Source organism: Pongo abelii, chromosome 3, assembly GCF_028885655.2.
Source record: "Pongo abelii isolate AG06213 chromosome 3, NHGRI_mPonAbe1-v2.0_pri, whole genome shotgun sequence".
Taxonomy (NCBI): Eukaryota; Metazoa; Chordata; class Mammalia; order Primates; family Hominidae; genus Pongo; species Pongo abelii.
In genome coordinates, this window is record NC_071988.2 from 16992640 (window position 1) to 17006622 (window position 13983).

Consider the following 13983-nt stretch of genomic DNA (forward strand, 5'->3'; position numbering starts at 1 on the left):
ACTGTAGTGAAGAATTATCAACTAGGCAGTTAGATATACGAGTTGGTAAAGCAGGAGGAAAGGTCAGGATTAGATTGAATATGTAGTTATTATCAGCACACACATGATAATTAAAGCCATAGGACTGAGTGAGGTTATCAAGTGAGTGAATGTATATCAAGAAGAGAAGACAGCTGAGGACTAACTCTTACGGCTCTTCAACATTTAAAGGTCAAGAAGAAGAAAACCAGCAAGAATCATGTGAAAGAAGCAATTTGTGAGAAAGGCAAAAAAAAATCCAAAGAGTATAATTTTCCAGAAACCAAGAAAGTGATCAGCTCTATCAAACGACGCTGAAAGGCTAAGATGAGAAATGACTGGCATTCCTTTGAATAGGACAAGATGGAATTACCAGTGAAATTGATAAAACAATTCAATGTTGTGGTAGGAAAGAAAGTCTAACTAGGATGGATTGAAAAGAGAAGGGAAGGTGGAAAGTGGAGATGGCAAAAGTATGGACAATAACAAATATTGTTACTAAACACCTACTGTGTGCTAGTTCTTGAAATATATTAGTTAACAAAAATTCAGTTCCTCATGGTGGTTATATTCTAGCAGAAGGCAACAGATAACAGTAAACAAAATAAGTAGAGTGTATAGTATAATAGAAGGTGATTGTTCTACAAAAACGAAGGAGAATTTTTAGTTGGTGGAGGTTTGAGGAGAGAGATAAAATAACTTCCTATAAGAGAGGAAATCGACTAAATAAAGGAGACTTAGAAAACAGCATGATTGGATGTTTTCCTTGTCAAGTTCAGCTATTTCAGAGTAAGTGTGTCGTAAAAGAGAACTGAATTAAAACACAGATAAGATTCTGAGTGTTAAGTACGACAAAGGCAAAGAGAGGAAAGGGAGTTAAGATTTTACATGAAAAATGATCATGGTTATCAAGCACAGTATCTGAACTGAGTACAGAGAGAAGTGAAATCATGAGGAGATACTCAACAGTGAAAGTGGTGTGGTCTATACATTGAAGGCTGCAATGAGGTGAAAAAAAAAATTGGATACCTGCACAAATAATCCCATTAAAAAGTGGGCAAATGACCTGAATAGACATTTCGCAAAAGAAAAGCACACAAATGGACAACAGGCATATGAAAAAAATGTTCAACATCACTAATCATCAGGGAAATAAATGCAATTCAAAACCACAGTGAGACATCATTTTACCCCAGTTAGACTGGGTATTATAAAAAAGACAAATAATAACAAATGGTGGCTTGTGTGAAGAGGAAAGGGAACTCTTTTACAGTTTCTGGGAGTGTACATTGTACAGCCACTATAGAAAATAGTACGGAGGTTTCACAAAAAACTAAAAATAGAACTACCATACAATCTAGCAACCCCACTACTGGGTATCTACCCAAAGGAAAAGAAATCAGTATATCAAAGAGATACCTGTATCCCCATATTTACTGCAGTACTATTCACAACAGCCAAGTTATGAATTCAACCTAAATGTCTATGAATGAATAAAGAAAATGTGGTATATCTACATAATGGAATACTATTCAGCCATAAAAAGAATAAAATCCTGCCGTTTGCAGCAAAATGGATGGAACTGGACAGCCATTATGTTAAATGAAATAAGCCAGGCACAAAAAGACATATATCACATGTTCTCATTCATATGTGGGAGCTTAAGAAAACGCTGACTTCTAGAGGTAGAGAGTAAAATGGTATTTATCACAGGCTGGGAAGGGTGGGAGGGGATGAAAAGGTTGGGTACAAACCTACACAGTTAGCTAGAAGGAATAAGTTTTAGTTTGATGGTACAGTAGGGTGACTACAGTTAATAACAATATATTGTATTTTTCAAAATAGAAGCAAAGATGTGAAATGTTCTCAACACAAAAATAACTATTTGAGGTGATGGATATTCTAAATATCCCAATTTGTTATTACACATTGTATGCATGTATCAAAATATCACATGTATCCTGTAAATATGTATAAATATTATGTATCAATACAATAAATAAAAAATAAATACTGGAATGAGAGTATTGGGATAAGATGGTAGTCAGAAAAAGGGACAGGTAAAATTAGATTTGGGAGGTGATAAAGGTACACGAATGTGGGAAAAAGTGGCTAGAGTAGAATAAAGGAAAAGAGCATTGGAAATGAAGAGATCAAGTAATGGAGAGGCCAGGGTGTTGGATGTATCAGCTACACAGAATTTGAAGTCAACATGAGCTATGATGGGAATAGTATTTGGGAGGAAGAAGGCGAAAAGCCTGACAGAGACGAAAATGTAGATGCAATACTTTAATGCCATGGCTTCAAAGAAGGTTATGGTTTTGAGCAAGCAGGGCAGATATAAAGATCTTGGAAGTTGCCTGCCAGTTGCCTCCTTATGTTACATAAAATAAGGAATTAAAAACAATAGCAAGTGAGAAGTCTACAAAAGCATCCTTTATGAGCACATAGGTTTCAATTAGAGCAATAAAGAAAGAGGAACACTCAGAGAAGAGATTGAGGGATTCTGTTGATGGAAGACCAGAAGTTCCAGAAGACAAAGTAGAAAGAATTTGGGTGATTGTAAAGGGGTAGGAGACTGGGTCAAATTAGGGAATTAAAAAGCCAAAGGAAGATGAAAATCTGGGTGATGATGGATGAACTGGTAGATTTCCTTTAATTCCTTCTATGTGGATGGACTTGTAAGTAAAAGGGAGATTTTTTATCAGAAATGTAAAAAGTCCTCAATCCAGTTCTAATTTTAAGTGTGTTCTTAGAATTTGTTTACTATCTTACAGGTACCTGGTAAGAAAAGAAGAAAAATCTTTTCATGAACACCTCTGAATGCAGCTCATAATGGTATATCTGTTATTTTATGGCAATTACAATTCCCTGAGAGTTCCAAAAGGGCAACCTATATAAGAGAAATTCAAAGTGTGACCACAATGACATCACAAAGGAACACTTACTAAGAAACACTTAAGGCCTGAATGAATCATGTTAAATTTACATAGTCAATCAAGGATGCCTACATTCAGAGAAAAGCGATCTAAAAGATTAACATTACCTGTTTTTAAGAAATCAATTACTTCATCATCAGTCATAATCCAACTGGTTAATGAACCATACTAGTATTTATATCATGCTAGAGTACAAAACAAAACATTAACAGTTTAAAAGGAAAAGGGCCTGCGTTCCCAAAAGGCACGGAAAAAAAAAGATTTTTAATATAAAACCTGGCTATCAGTTAACTTCAGGGAAAAGAGTTTGTTAATAGGAGCTTTCAACTAACGACATCAAATCCATCAAGAAGGTCTTCAGGAAAAAAATATAATTGTGGGTACGCGAATGCTAAGCATGTGTGGGTATTAAAAAAAAGCAGGAAAAACATATACATTTTGATGAAGGATGACTTTGTTATATAGATAGCAGTATGATTCGTTCAGCTACTACGTACATATTATCTGTCCAATTTAGTCCAGTCCAGCAGCCTTCAATTTAAAAATAAAAGATGAGACATCTTCCTGAATCATAAGCCAGTGACTTAAACATTTTAGGTGATTAGAGAATCTGTAGCTAAAGGCCAAAATAACTTAGTTTACATTTCATAAGGATACCTGTAAACAAGACATTTTATATCTATATGCCTATGTTTATCAACATTCCAAACAAACTGGCTGATATTCAAACTATACACAGTAATACTTTAAGTACAAAGCAGAGAAAGGTAAACTATATGTACGTACAAAATACTTTACTTCTTCAAAACGAACAAAGGAAGTACTAATACTACCGAATATTCGGAGAAACTGAAAGATATCTAGGTAGTTTATCTTAGTATTCATTTATTCACCCAAGAAATACTAACTCAGGACCTAACATGCAGGTACAGTCCTAGTTGCCAAGATTCTGCAATAAACAAAACAAAGTCCCTGTTATTATGGAGATTTCCATTCTACTCTAGCACTCTAGTTAATTTTAGTGTTAACCTCTAGAAGGAATTCAATTTTTAAACATTTCTGAAGTAAAGAATATACAAAATTAGTTAAAGTTCACCTTTGTCCTAGAACATCCTCCTCTTCGCATTTGACTTATTCAACCCTGAAAGAGTATTTTTGACTAGCTTCTAAATACAATGAATTGCTTGAGCTGTATTTAAGTAATACGCTTCTTCCAGTCTTGAGATGGTTTAATGCCAGCGGCATTCCTACAACCTATTTATTATTAAGCACTATAAGGGAATTAATCACTGAAATTGTTCAGAGGCCACATGAAGAAAAAATAGAAACCTATAAGAAATATAGAGTATTCCCCATAGTTCCTCTCTAGTCTGCTTAATTCAAATAAAATAATTTTAATCCTAGTCTGCTAACTAGTGGAGAATGGGAAGTGTTTTCTACTTAGTACTTAAAAGAGTCTAGGTGCTCCTCACACAGAACACTGTTCATTTTTTGAACTTCTTCTGAACGGCTCAAATGTTCAGCACACAGAGCTAAAAATCATGGTATTTAACTTCTCTGAGCTTCATTGTTCCTACCTGTTAAACAGTACTTACCCTCTTAATATTGTTTTGGCATTAAATGAGACAGAGCATAAAAAAGGTTTAGTGCTCAATCACAATTGATGATATCAATCATCATCATTATCCCAGGTAGTGATATTCTCAATGGTAATAGCTTATATTTATCATTAGCACCATCTCAAAAAGCAAAATTTGGGAAAGACAATAAATTAGTTACCATAAGGATATTAAAAGATTTCTTTATGTTTTAGCAAGATGATCAACATGCATATGTTCCTCAAACTAAGCAAAAGATTTAAAGTACCAGGAATACTAATGCCATCCATATCCAGGATCCCTAAAAATGATTGCATTTGGGATATTTTCAGGGAAAAAAAAATCTGCACTAAAAAGATGTTTTAACAACATGTCATAATGCTACTCCAAAGACTCAGAAGTATTTCCTGTCTTTAAAATAATATTTCTTGCCTTTTGCTTTAAAGTAGAGTTAATAGTAGAAAAATGGCAAACTAACAAAGGAGTTAAGACCATTTAAAAGATATTGTTATTATCTTCTAGCCCCATCTTGGTCAGACCATTCGGAAATCTCTAAAATGATTTTATTGAAAGCAAATTTAAAAAGCCCAAGTAAACAAGCATAAAAACTTTTATGTTTAATTAAATCTGGAAAGTGATGAACTACAAATAAAGAAATTAACAAAGGCCTAAAATAAAGCAAAAACACTAAGAAGAATCTTTAATTTAAAAACTCTGCAATCTTTCAAAAGATGTTGAAGAAATCCAGAAATGGAGAGGTCACTAAATATCCAAGAACACTCACCCAACCATTGGTAGGAGACCTCTTGGAGACCCAGATGCTTGAATCAGCTGAAATAGTACCAAGTTTTTACTGATTACTCTTAACAGGGAAATGGAGCATACGCTAACTCCATACTATCAAAAATTAAAGGCTATTATTATTGATAATTCTAGTTATTACCATTACAAATGACTCAAAGGAAAAAGAGACTGAGTAATGAGTTCCAAGGTAAATGAAACTTACTGTGTGCATGTGTGTAAATGTGTATATTTCTTCCAGTTCTCTTAGTGATACAAGCCTGATAACGTAATTCTTCCTGTAAGTGAATACTAACAGAATAAAATTTTCTAAATTAATGTTATAAAATCCTTAAAGAAAGTGTGTAAAATTATTGTTTTAAAGAGATGGGGTCTTGTTGCCCAGTCTGGCCTTGAACAACTGGGTTGAAGCAATTCTCCCACCTCAGCCCACCTATTAGCTGGGACTACAGGTACGTGCCACTGCACCTGGCCATAAAACATTGTTAACACTGTACTAAAAATTTTGAAAAAAGATTTGATTTTTAAAGATAATGCAGATTTCTCAACAGTAACACAAAGGAAAAGATTTTCAGTCTCTTGCTCTTAAAAATTATAGTTCTTAATTTTAGGCCTTTAAATTTTATTAACGACTCTTCTAATAAGAGGACTTCCATATTTCAACATATAAAAGAACTTAGAACACTTAAGACTAAACAAAAGACTCTTGTATCACAGTCAGGTACTATTTTAAACATTATTGATTTAAACATGAAAGTTATCAATTTAGTAGAAAAATATCTAGTGATATCTCATTCCAAAGAGGAGTAAAATAGGGTCAACAAGTAGATGATGACAATATGGTAATGTTTTCTTAATCTCAGAGTTGAGAGAGAGGATAATCCCCCAACCTAAACATGCACCATAACTTAATCCAAAGGTCCAGGTGGTAAAAATAAGACACTCCATTACTGTGGGAACAGCCAAGAACAAAACATGAAAGGTCCTACATTTCTCTAATTCTCCCAAGTAACTAAAATATAAAAACTACTTCTGCTTGATACATGAGTGTAAAGTAAGGGAACAAGTAAAACAAAAGCTATTTGGTTTGAGTAGTTTGGAGAGACAAGAAATAAAAAAGAACATTGATTTTTTTAATGTCTACGAAGCAAATTCAAGTTACCAAATAAATATTGAAATAGCAAGTCAGCAAATATACTCCAACCAAGCTGATAAGTGATTTCACTATTACATTATCAGGCATAGCTTTGCAATATAATATTATATATCCATAACTTACTGAACATGAAATAAATTTTGAAGTGTTCAAGACAGCAATACAATAAGGAAGACCAGAAGCATAAGAAAAATTTTTAAAGGTGCCTATAATAGATGAGGAAAATGTGTGATAAAGTCAGAGAGATACTTGAAAATAGAATGCTGAACAGGAATGCCTAATACAAGACTAGTACTAGAATGACTGAGACTCTTACTGTCCCTAAAAATATAAAGAAAAATTAAGAATAAAGAAATAATAAAGAGTGAAGTAGAGAGACTGACATATAAAAAACTTTTGTGTAAAAAAATTCCAACATTTTACATCTCCATTCAAATTTTAAATGACAAAACATACCAATATTACCTTTCTTTCGAAAGAGTGCATTTAGGTAATTTTCTGCTTGGCATTCAATCTTATCAGTGTTGGACTGGCCCTGAGATGATAGCTCCTCTGTTGGTGTTGACTGTGAAGAATCAAGAGATGGTATACAATCCTAAAAGTATAAGAAAACAACAACATACAAAATCATTTTTTAATTCAAACATGGAATTCCATTAAAAATGACAAAAAATTAATGCTCTAAATGCTCATTTGTTCTACCCTTTAAATTGTATCAAATTAGATAGAGGGAACATAAAATTCAGAATAAGAGTCAGGAAAAAAGAAATAGCTCTGATAGAGAGTCAAAATAACCTTATTCCTTAGCAAAACTATAGTAAAAAAAAAAAAAAAAAAAAGCATATGAAACATACTGGTGAATAAATTCACTATATTGGCATGCCAGTAATGCAATCCTATCAGAGAGTTTTAACAACAAAGCAGATGTGTTTACCCACTAATCTGACCAAAATTGGTACAGGTTCTCAAGTTTTCAATTCTTCTCAGCCCTTCTCACAACAGTAGAAAAGAAATTAGAATTTCCCATCACACAAGAAGATGCTGGTTGAATAGTTTATGCCCCGTATACAGCAGACACTTACATATTTCATCATTTACACAGGAGATAATTATGATATCCAAAAGACTTCAAGAGTAAGTGAAAGGCTAAAAACAGCACATTATTCCCCTACTATTAATTTCTAAGAAATCAGATTGTAGGGTGGTCTCAGACCAAAGTAGGCCTTCAAGCTCATCCCTCTATACCTAAATACAAAATAGACCTGAACTAAACTTAATGAGTCAGGGCAAGTAAGAGTAAGAAAGAAATGTGAAATAAATAAGTAAAAAAAAAAGATGAGTTTTCTAGGATTTTCACCTGCAAGTTAAGCTAAATGTTAGACTTCTAATATGACTTTAAAATACTATTTTCGTTTACCAAAATCAAATATTTAAACTTCCACTGTGAGTCACAAATTTTCAAAACAAATTAAGATTAAAAAAAAACTGTGTTACAATTGTGCATTAGTTTAAAGATAATTTCACAGCACTAAAACTTACACTGACTGCTTCTCTCTGTAGGTTACAAAATGAACATTTTTCATCCATAGACCAGTCAGTCAGCTCTTCTGGTTCACAGTCTTTAAAAGAGGGAAAAAATTCATTAAATATACTAACTTTATTAAAACAAATAAAATTACCACTCTCCACAGCAATGGCTCACATAATAATTTTTTAAAAAACTAACAGTAATGGGAGAACTAACTTTAAAATTAAACTCACAACATCTAGAAATAAACAGAGAAGGCTGTAAGGAGAGTAATCTGCACTATTATGGGATAAAATAGCAAGAACAATGAGCTGGTTATAAATTAACAATTTTCCAACAATAGGGTTTTAAATATCATCTAACTTTCTGAAAGATTCAACTTATCATTGTGCTTTAATTTTATTTTTGCTATGAAAGAAATCAGAACAAAGGGGGAGATATCTGGAGGAAATAAACTTTGCACACCATGAAAGACAACATAAAATAGAGAAATAGAAGAAAGCACTAGAAAAGCCCAGATTTCAGAAAATGGAATGATGCCCAAGAAAACAAGTAAAAGTCTATAGCTCAAAAGTCAGAACAGATTTTTATTAAATTGTAAAAAGACTTTGTTGCAAGATTTAAGAGTAAAAATCAGGTAAACAAATAAGGCATATTATTTAATATAAAACATGGATTTTTTTTTTCCAGAAGAATATTCCTTATAATCCAACTGTTGTAATATATTAGAGAATTTCTGGAAAACAAAAATAGTTCCTACTGAATTTTATGAAGGCATAGTAATATTGTCATCCTAAATATATCTGGCATAGACATGATTTTAAAACTTAACCCTTGCAGCAGAAACTCTCCCCAATTTCTATTCCCAAATAAATTCATATGCAGAACCTCAAACATAAAAACCATTATCATCTAAGGCAGCTATACTGTGACTAATTTGAAAAACACTGGTCTATCACTGCAATTTTCATACTTTTGAAATACATAATGAAGTTGAATACACGTCTCTGCTAAAATGCACAGAAAATAAAGTTTTTCTTTTTTTGGAATGCTAATGAATAAAAATACTAGTTAGGATCAGTAGTTAGGACTCCCCTAAATCAACTCAGAAACACTGATCAGAAAAGAAGATAATATGTTGGAATATAAAGAACATAATAACAACTCCCTTTAATTTCTGCAGTAGTATACAAATATATTACTAATATCTACATAAACTTGGACAGAGCAGGGAATGGGAATTAAGATGCGGTATAGGGTAATGGAAAGATAACTAGATTTGAAGTTTCTGAAAATGTGGGGTGGAATCTCACTTACTAGTTTAAGCTTTTCAAGCCACAAAGTTGGCTTGTATGTGAATAAGGATCACATCATCTAACTTATTTATGGATTGAATGAAAAAATGTAAAAATACTTTATAAACTATGAAGCACCATACAAAAGCCAGTTATAAACAAGACAGAATTACCAGTCATTATTTTTTAATCCTATATGATTGTACGTGTATTTAATATGGTCAGTTTGCAGAAAGATTTTAATTAAATTTTAATTAAGAAAACTGGTCACTTTCTGTAAAACCTGACAAATCAAAAAGTTTCAACATTCTATATAATTAAAAACCCAGCTCCTATAGAACTGTAGCTATGTAGGCTTACGTAGGTTTTAAACTTTCACCCCCTCACTAGGACAGAATCACCACATAACCTAAGAGGAACTTGGGACCTAATGCTCACGTGAAGATGTTATTCCCCACTCACAGCCTGAAGTCCAGCTGAACCAGATCACCCATAAGCGTGCAAAAGATTTTGGAGTTGTTTTGGAACTGTTGTGCCAAAAACATGATTCATATGCCAAGCATAACATAATTTTGATTGGTCAAGGAAATCTTACTGCCTTTTTTTTTTTTTTTAAAAAAATCAGTGTCTCATTAAAGAATTTTTGGAAAATAGCTTGTAGGCTTCGGGAAGGGGTATTTTTAAAAAATAGTTGTACGGTTTCATAAAGTTTCAGTGATAAATATCCTCAATCGAGGGCCAACAATTTTAGATCAAGACAATTGCCAGTTGTAGGATAATATCAAGGCATGCTGAGATTGTCACTCATTTTAGATATTTTAGGAGTTCTTCAAGAAAATGTTAATTACAACAAATGCTTACACAGTCAAATAAATGGCAATGAATAATCAATTGAATATAAAGACCATTAAATTTTTCTGAATTCAAAATGTATAGCTTTATAGCTTTACTTACAAATATTTAATCACTCTTTCTATATTAACTTTTTATTTTAAACCAAAAAAATGATGTTTGGTGGGATAAATTTTTCTATATGGAAAAACAGCTTTTGAAAAATCAACTCTAGGCCAGATTTTCACCTTCCCCAGATTATCTTTCATGTCACTAAAAACTAAATAAATGCTGAAATAAAACATTCATTTTAATCTCTCAAACAACGAATAAGATACTCATCTCTAAAAGATGTTATCTCTCTTTTTGAAACTGTAATGCACAAACTCAAAAAAGGTTAAATTATATATCTTATAGAAATAGCTTCATTAGTAAAAGGTAACGTCATAATGAAAACTAACAGTCAATGAATGACAAAGATCAACCTTTCCACCATGGATATACACTCTTATAGTTAAAATCTGGCTTGAATCATTTTATCTAATCCAGATTTTGAAATAGGTGAACCCTAGTACTGAACTTTTTGTGGCTTTTCCACATACTCATGTGGTCTCGGTCAGGCAAGTTAACTTGAGTTTCAGATTCTTTGTTTGAAAAAGAGAATAATAATTGCATGTTAAAGCTGTGGTAAAAATTAAAGCACGTGTGAAACACCTCAACAGATGTAATTTTTATTTTCTTCTAAATAACCTCATTATTAATAATTTTTGAGTGTTTTAATGCTTTTTGGTCCCTTTATCCATAGGCTGTAAATTTAGCGTTTCCAAAGACAAAGTTCAGTGAAAAATGAAAAAGAAGACTACTGAGCTAGATTTTTCATGAAGATCATGAAACACTGGTTATAACTGTGCTGGTCTGAGGGAAAGATACTAATCAGTAGGCAATACAACTAAAAACTGATTTTTCATTATGAAATTATATATTAACTATATTGAAAAGTACAAAGGAGGAAAGAAAAATTCATAATCCCATCATCCGTAGACAATGATTAACATTTTGCTATAGATTCTTCTGGTTTATATTTTATGCTGCTTAAAAAACTAGGATCAGCTGGTTCATTGGGGAAAAAAATCAGTAAAATAAACCTCCAGCCAAATCTGGCTAGCCAATCAAGAAAAAAAGATAAAACACAAATTTTTAATATGAGAAATGAAAGACTGGCCATCACTACTGATCCTATGGGCATTATAAGGATAATAAAGGAATATTATGAACATCATGCTCACAAATTTGATAACTTTAAATAAAATGGACCAATTCCTCAGAAGACACAAACTACCAAATTTCACACAAGGTAAGACAGATAACCTCAACAGCCCTGTATCTATTAAAGAAATTAATAATTAAAAACCTTCTGAAACAGAAAGCACCAACCCAGATGATTTCCATACAATCTGTCTCTAAAAACAGCAGAAGGGAAATATGTCTTCACTCACTCTACGAATCCATCATTGTCCAAATATCAAACTCTGTCTGAATAGATACATCACCCAAGAAGATACATAGTGGCAACTAAGCATATGAAAAGATGCTGAATATCATGTCATTAGGGAACTGCAAATTAAGGCAATGAAATACCACTACATACCTGTTAGAATGGTTAAAATACAAAACACTGACATCAAATATTGGTGAGGATGTGCAGCAACAGGAACTTTCATCCATTGCTGGTGGGAATGCAAAATGGTACAGCTACCATTGAAGATACCCTTACAGTTTCTTACAAAACTGAACATAGTCTATCAATGATGCTCCTAAATATTTACCCAAATGAGTTGAAAAAATTTGTCCACAAAAAAATCTGCCTGTGAGTGTTTATAGCAGTCTTATTCTTAATAGCCAAATTTTGAAAGTGAGCAAGAGCAAGATGTGTTTCAACAGGTGAATGAACAAGCAAACTGTGGGTACATCTATACAAGGCAATATTATTCATCAATAAATAGACATGAAAAGTAATACAGGACCCTTAAATGCACATTTCTAAGTGAAAGAAGCAAATCTTTAGAAGCTACATACTGTATGATTCCAACTATATGACATTCTAAAAAAGACAAAACTTTAGAGACCAAAAAAGATTAGTGTTTGCCACAGGTTTGGGGAAGTGGGAGGTATGACTAGGTAGAGTTTAGGAGACGTTTTTTGGCAGTGATATGCACTGTGTCTGATACTTAATGATGGATCAATGACACTATGCATTTGGCAAAACCCATAAAACTGAACAACACATAGAGCGACCCTAATGTAAACTGTGGAATTTTGTTAATAATAATTTATCAATTGGGTTCAATAAAATATGCTAATATACAGGGACCTGAAGGCAGAGGAAAGAGAGTACATGGAAACTCTCTGTACTTTCTACTCAATTTTTTCTGTAAATTTAAAATTGCTCTAAAATATTTTAGTTTAAAACATTAAAATCATATTATACCTTTATGCTTATTTACCACAAATATTTCCCATATTCAAAGTAATTTTTGGTTAAGTATAGTCCATCAAAAAGACGCACTACAATTTATTTAGCCAAATCCTATTACTGAATATTTAGCCTGTTTCTCCAGTCTTTGTATTACAAGCATTATGATGAATATACTCAGGTAAGTCTTTACTTCAGATAAGTATGTATCAAATATCAAGTTGGTGCAAAGGTAATCGCAGTTTCTGCCTTTAGTTTTAATTGCCATTTGCCATTACCTTTTCTTCTTTTCTTTTTTTTTTTTTTTTTTTTTCCACTCTGTCGCCCAGGCTGGAGTGCAGTGACACAATCTCGGCTCACTGCAACCTCTGCCTCCCAGGTTCAAGCGATTCTCCTGCCTCAGCCTCCTGAGCAGCTGGGATTACAGCCGCCCGCCATTACACCTGGCTAATTTTTGTATTTTTAGTAGAGATGGGGTTTCACCATGTTGGCCAGGCCGGTCTCAAGCTCCTGACCTCAAGTGATCTGCCTGCCTCAGCCTCCCAAAATGCTGAGATTACAGGCGTGAGGCACTGCACCCGGCCATTTGCCATTACTTTTTATTGACATTACTTTTTAACGTTAAAAGTAATGGCAAAAATCACGATTACATTTGCACCAACTTAAACATACATATTTGATAAGAGCTAATATAATTTGTAACTAAAAATAACATTAGGTTCTCTGGCTTTAATTGTATAATATAAATAATAATCAATTCATATTAGAAAACTACCAACTTCTGAGTAAATACTAGGCCATGAGTTCCTAGTAAGAAGAGATCTTACTTATGCACCTTTTATTCCTTATTGCTAATCACAGCATCTAACACAAAATAAGCATTCAAAATATTTCATCAGACAAATGTTATTAAAAAGTAGTTTTGTTGTCTCCATCATAGTGCTAACAGGTAGAAAACATGATATTAAGCCAAGTATATTAAATTTCAGTCAGTATTATAAGTCAGGGGTCAGCAAACCTTTTCCATAAACAGCCAAATAGTAAATATTTTAGGTTTTGCAAGCCATACAGTCTCTTTACAACTACTTAATTCCATCATTATAGTATAAAAGCAGCCATAGTCAGGGAATGAGTGAGACTATGTACAATAAAACTTTATTAACTGAAAAATTAAATTTGAACTTCATATAATTTTCATGAAATATTAACTTTTTTAACCATTAAAAAAATGTAAGAACCATTTTTAGTTCATAAGCCACTCAAAAACAGTCAACAAGCTGGATTTAGCCCACATGCTGTAACTTGCAAATCTTTGATACAAATAATGCCTTTGATATGTTGCCA

General features: G+C 32.7%; 1 protein-coding gene across 18 annotated transcripts in view; it reads right to left on the minus strand.

Moving 5' to 3' along the window:
* The window catches only part of LCORL (ligand dependent nuclear receptor corepressor like), a 178597-nt gene that overhangs the window by 109772 nt on the left and 54842 nt on the right, over positions 1-13983 (minus strand). For 13 of the 18 annotated variants that reach the window (XM_054553772.2, XM_024246454.3, XM_054553763.2 and 10 more), the window contains exons 3-4: positions 8052-8131; positions 6978-7107 (exon numbers count right to left, since the gene is read on the minus strand). In XM_054553772.2, coding sequence (XP_054409747.1) covers positions 6978-7107; positions 8052-8131 — 210 coding nt within the window. Of the gene's footprint in view, positions 1-5339; positions 5387-5561; positions 5648-6977; positions 7108-8051; positions 8132-13983 lie in introns of those variants that run through there. The other 5 variants (XM_054553769.2, XM_054553774.2, XM_054553773.2 and 2 more) reach the window with 4 other exon arrangements.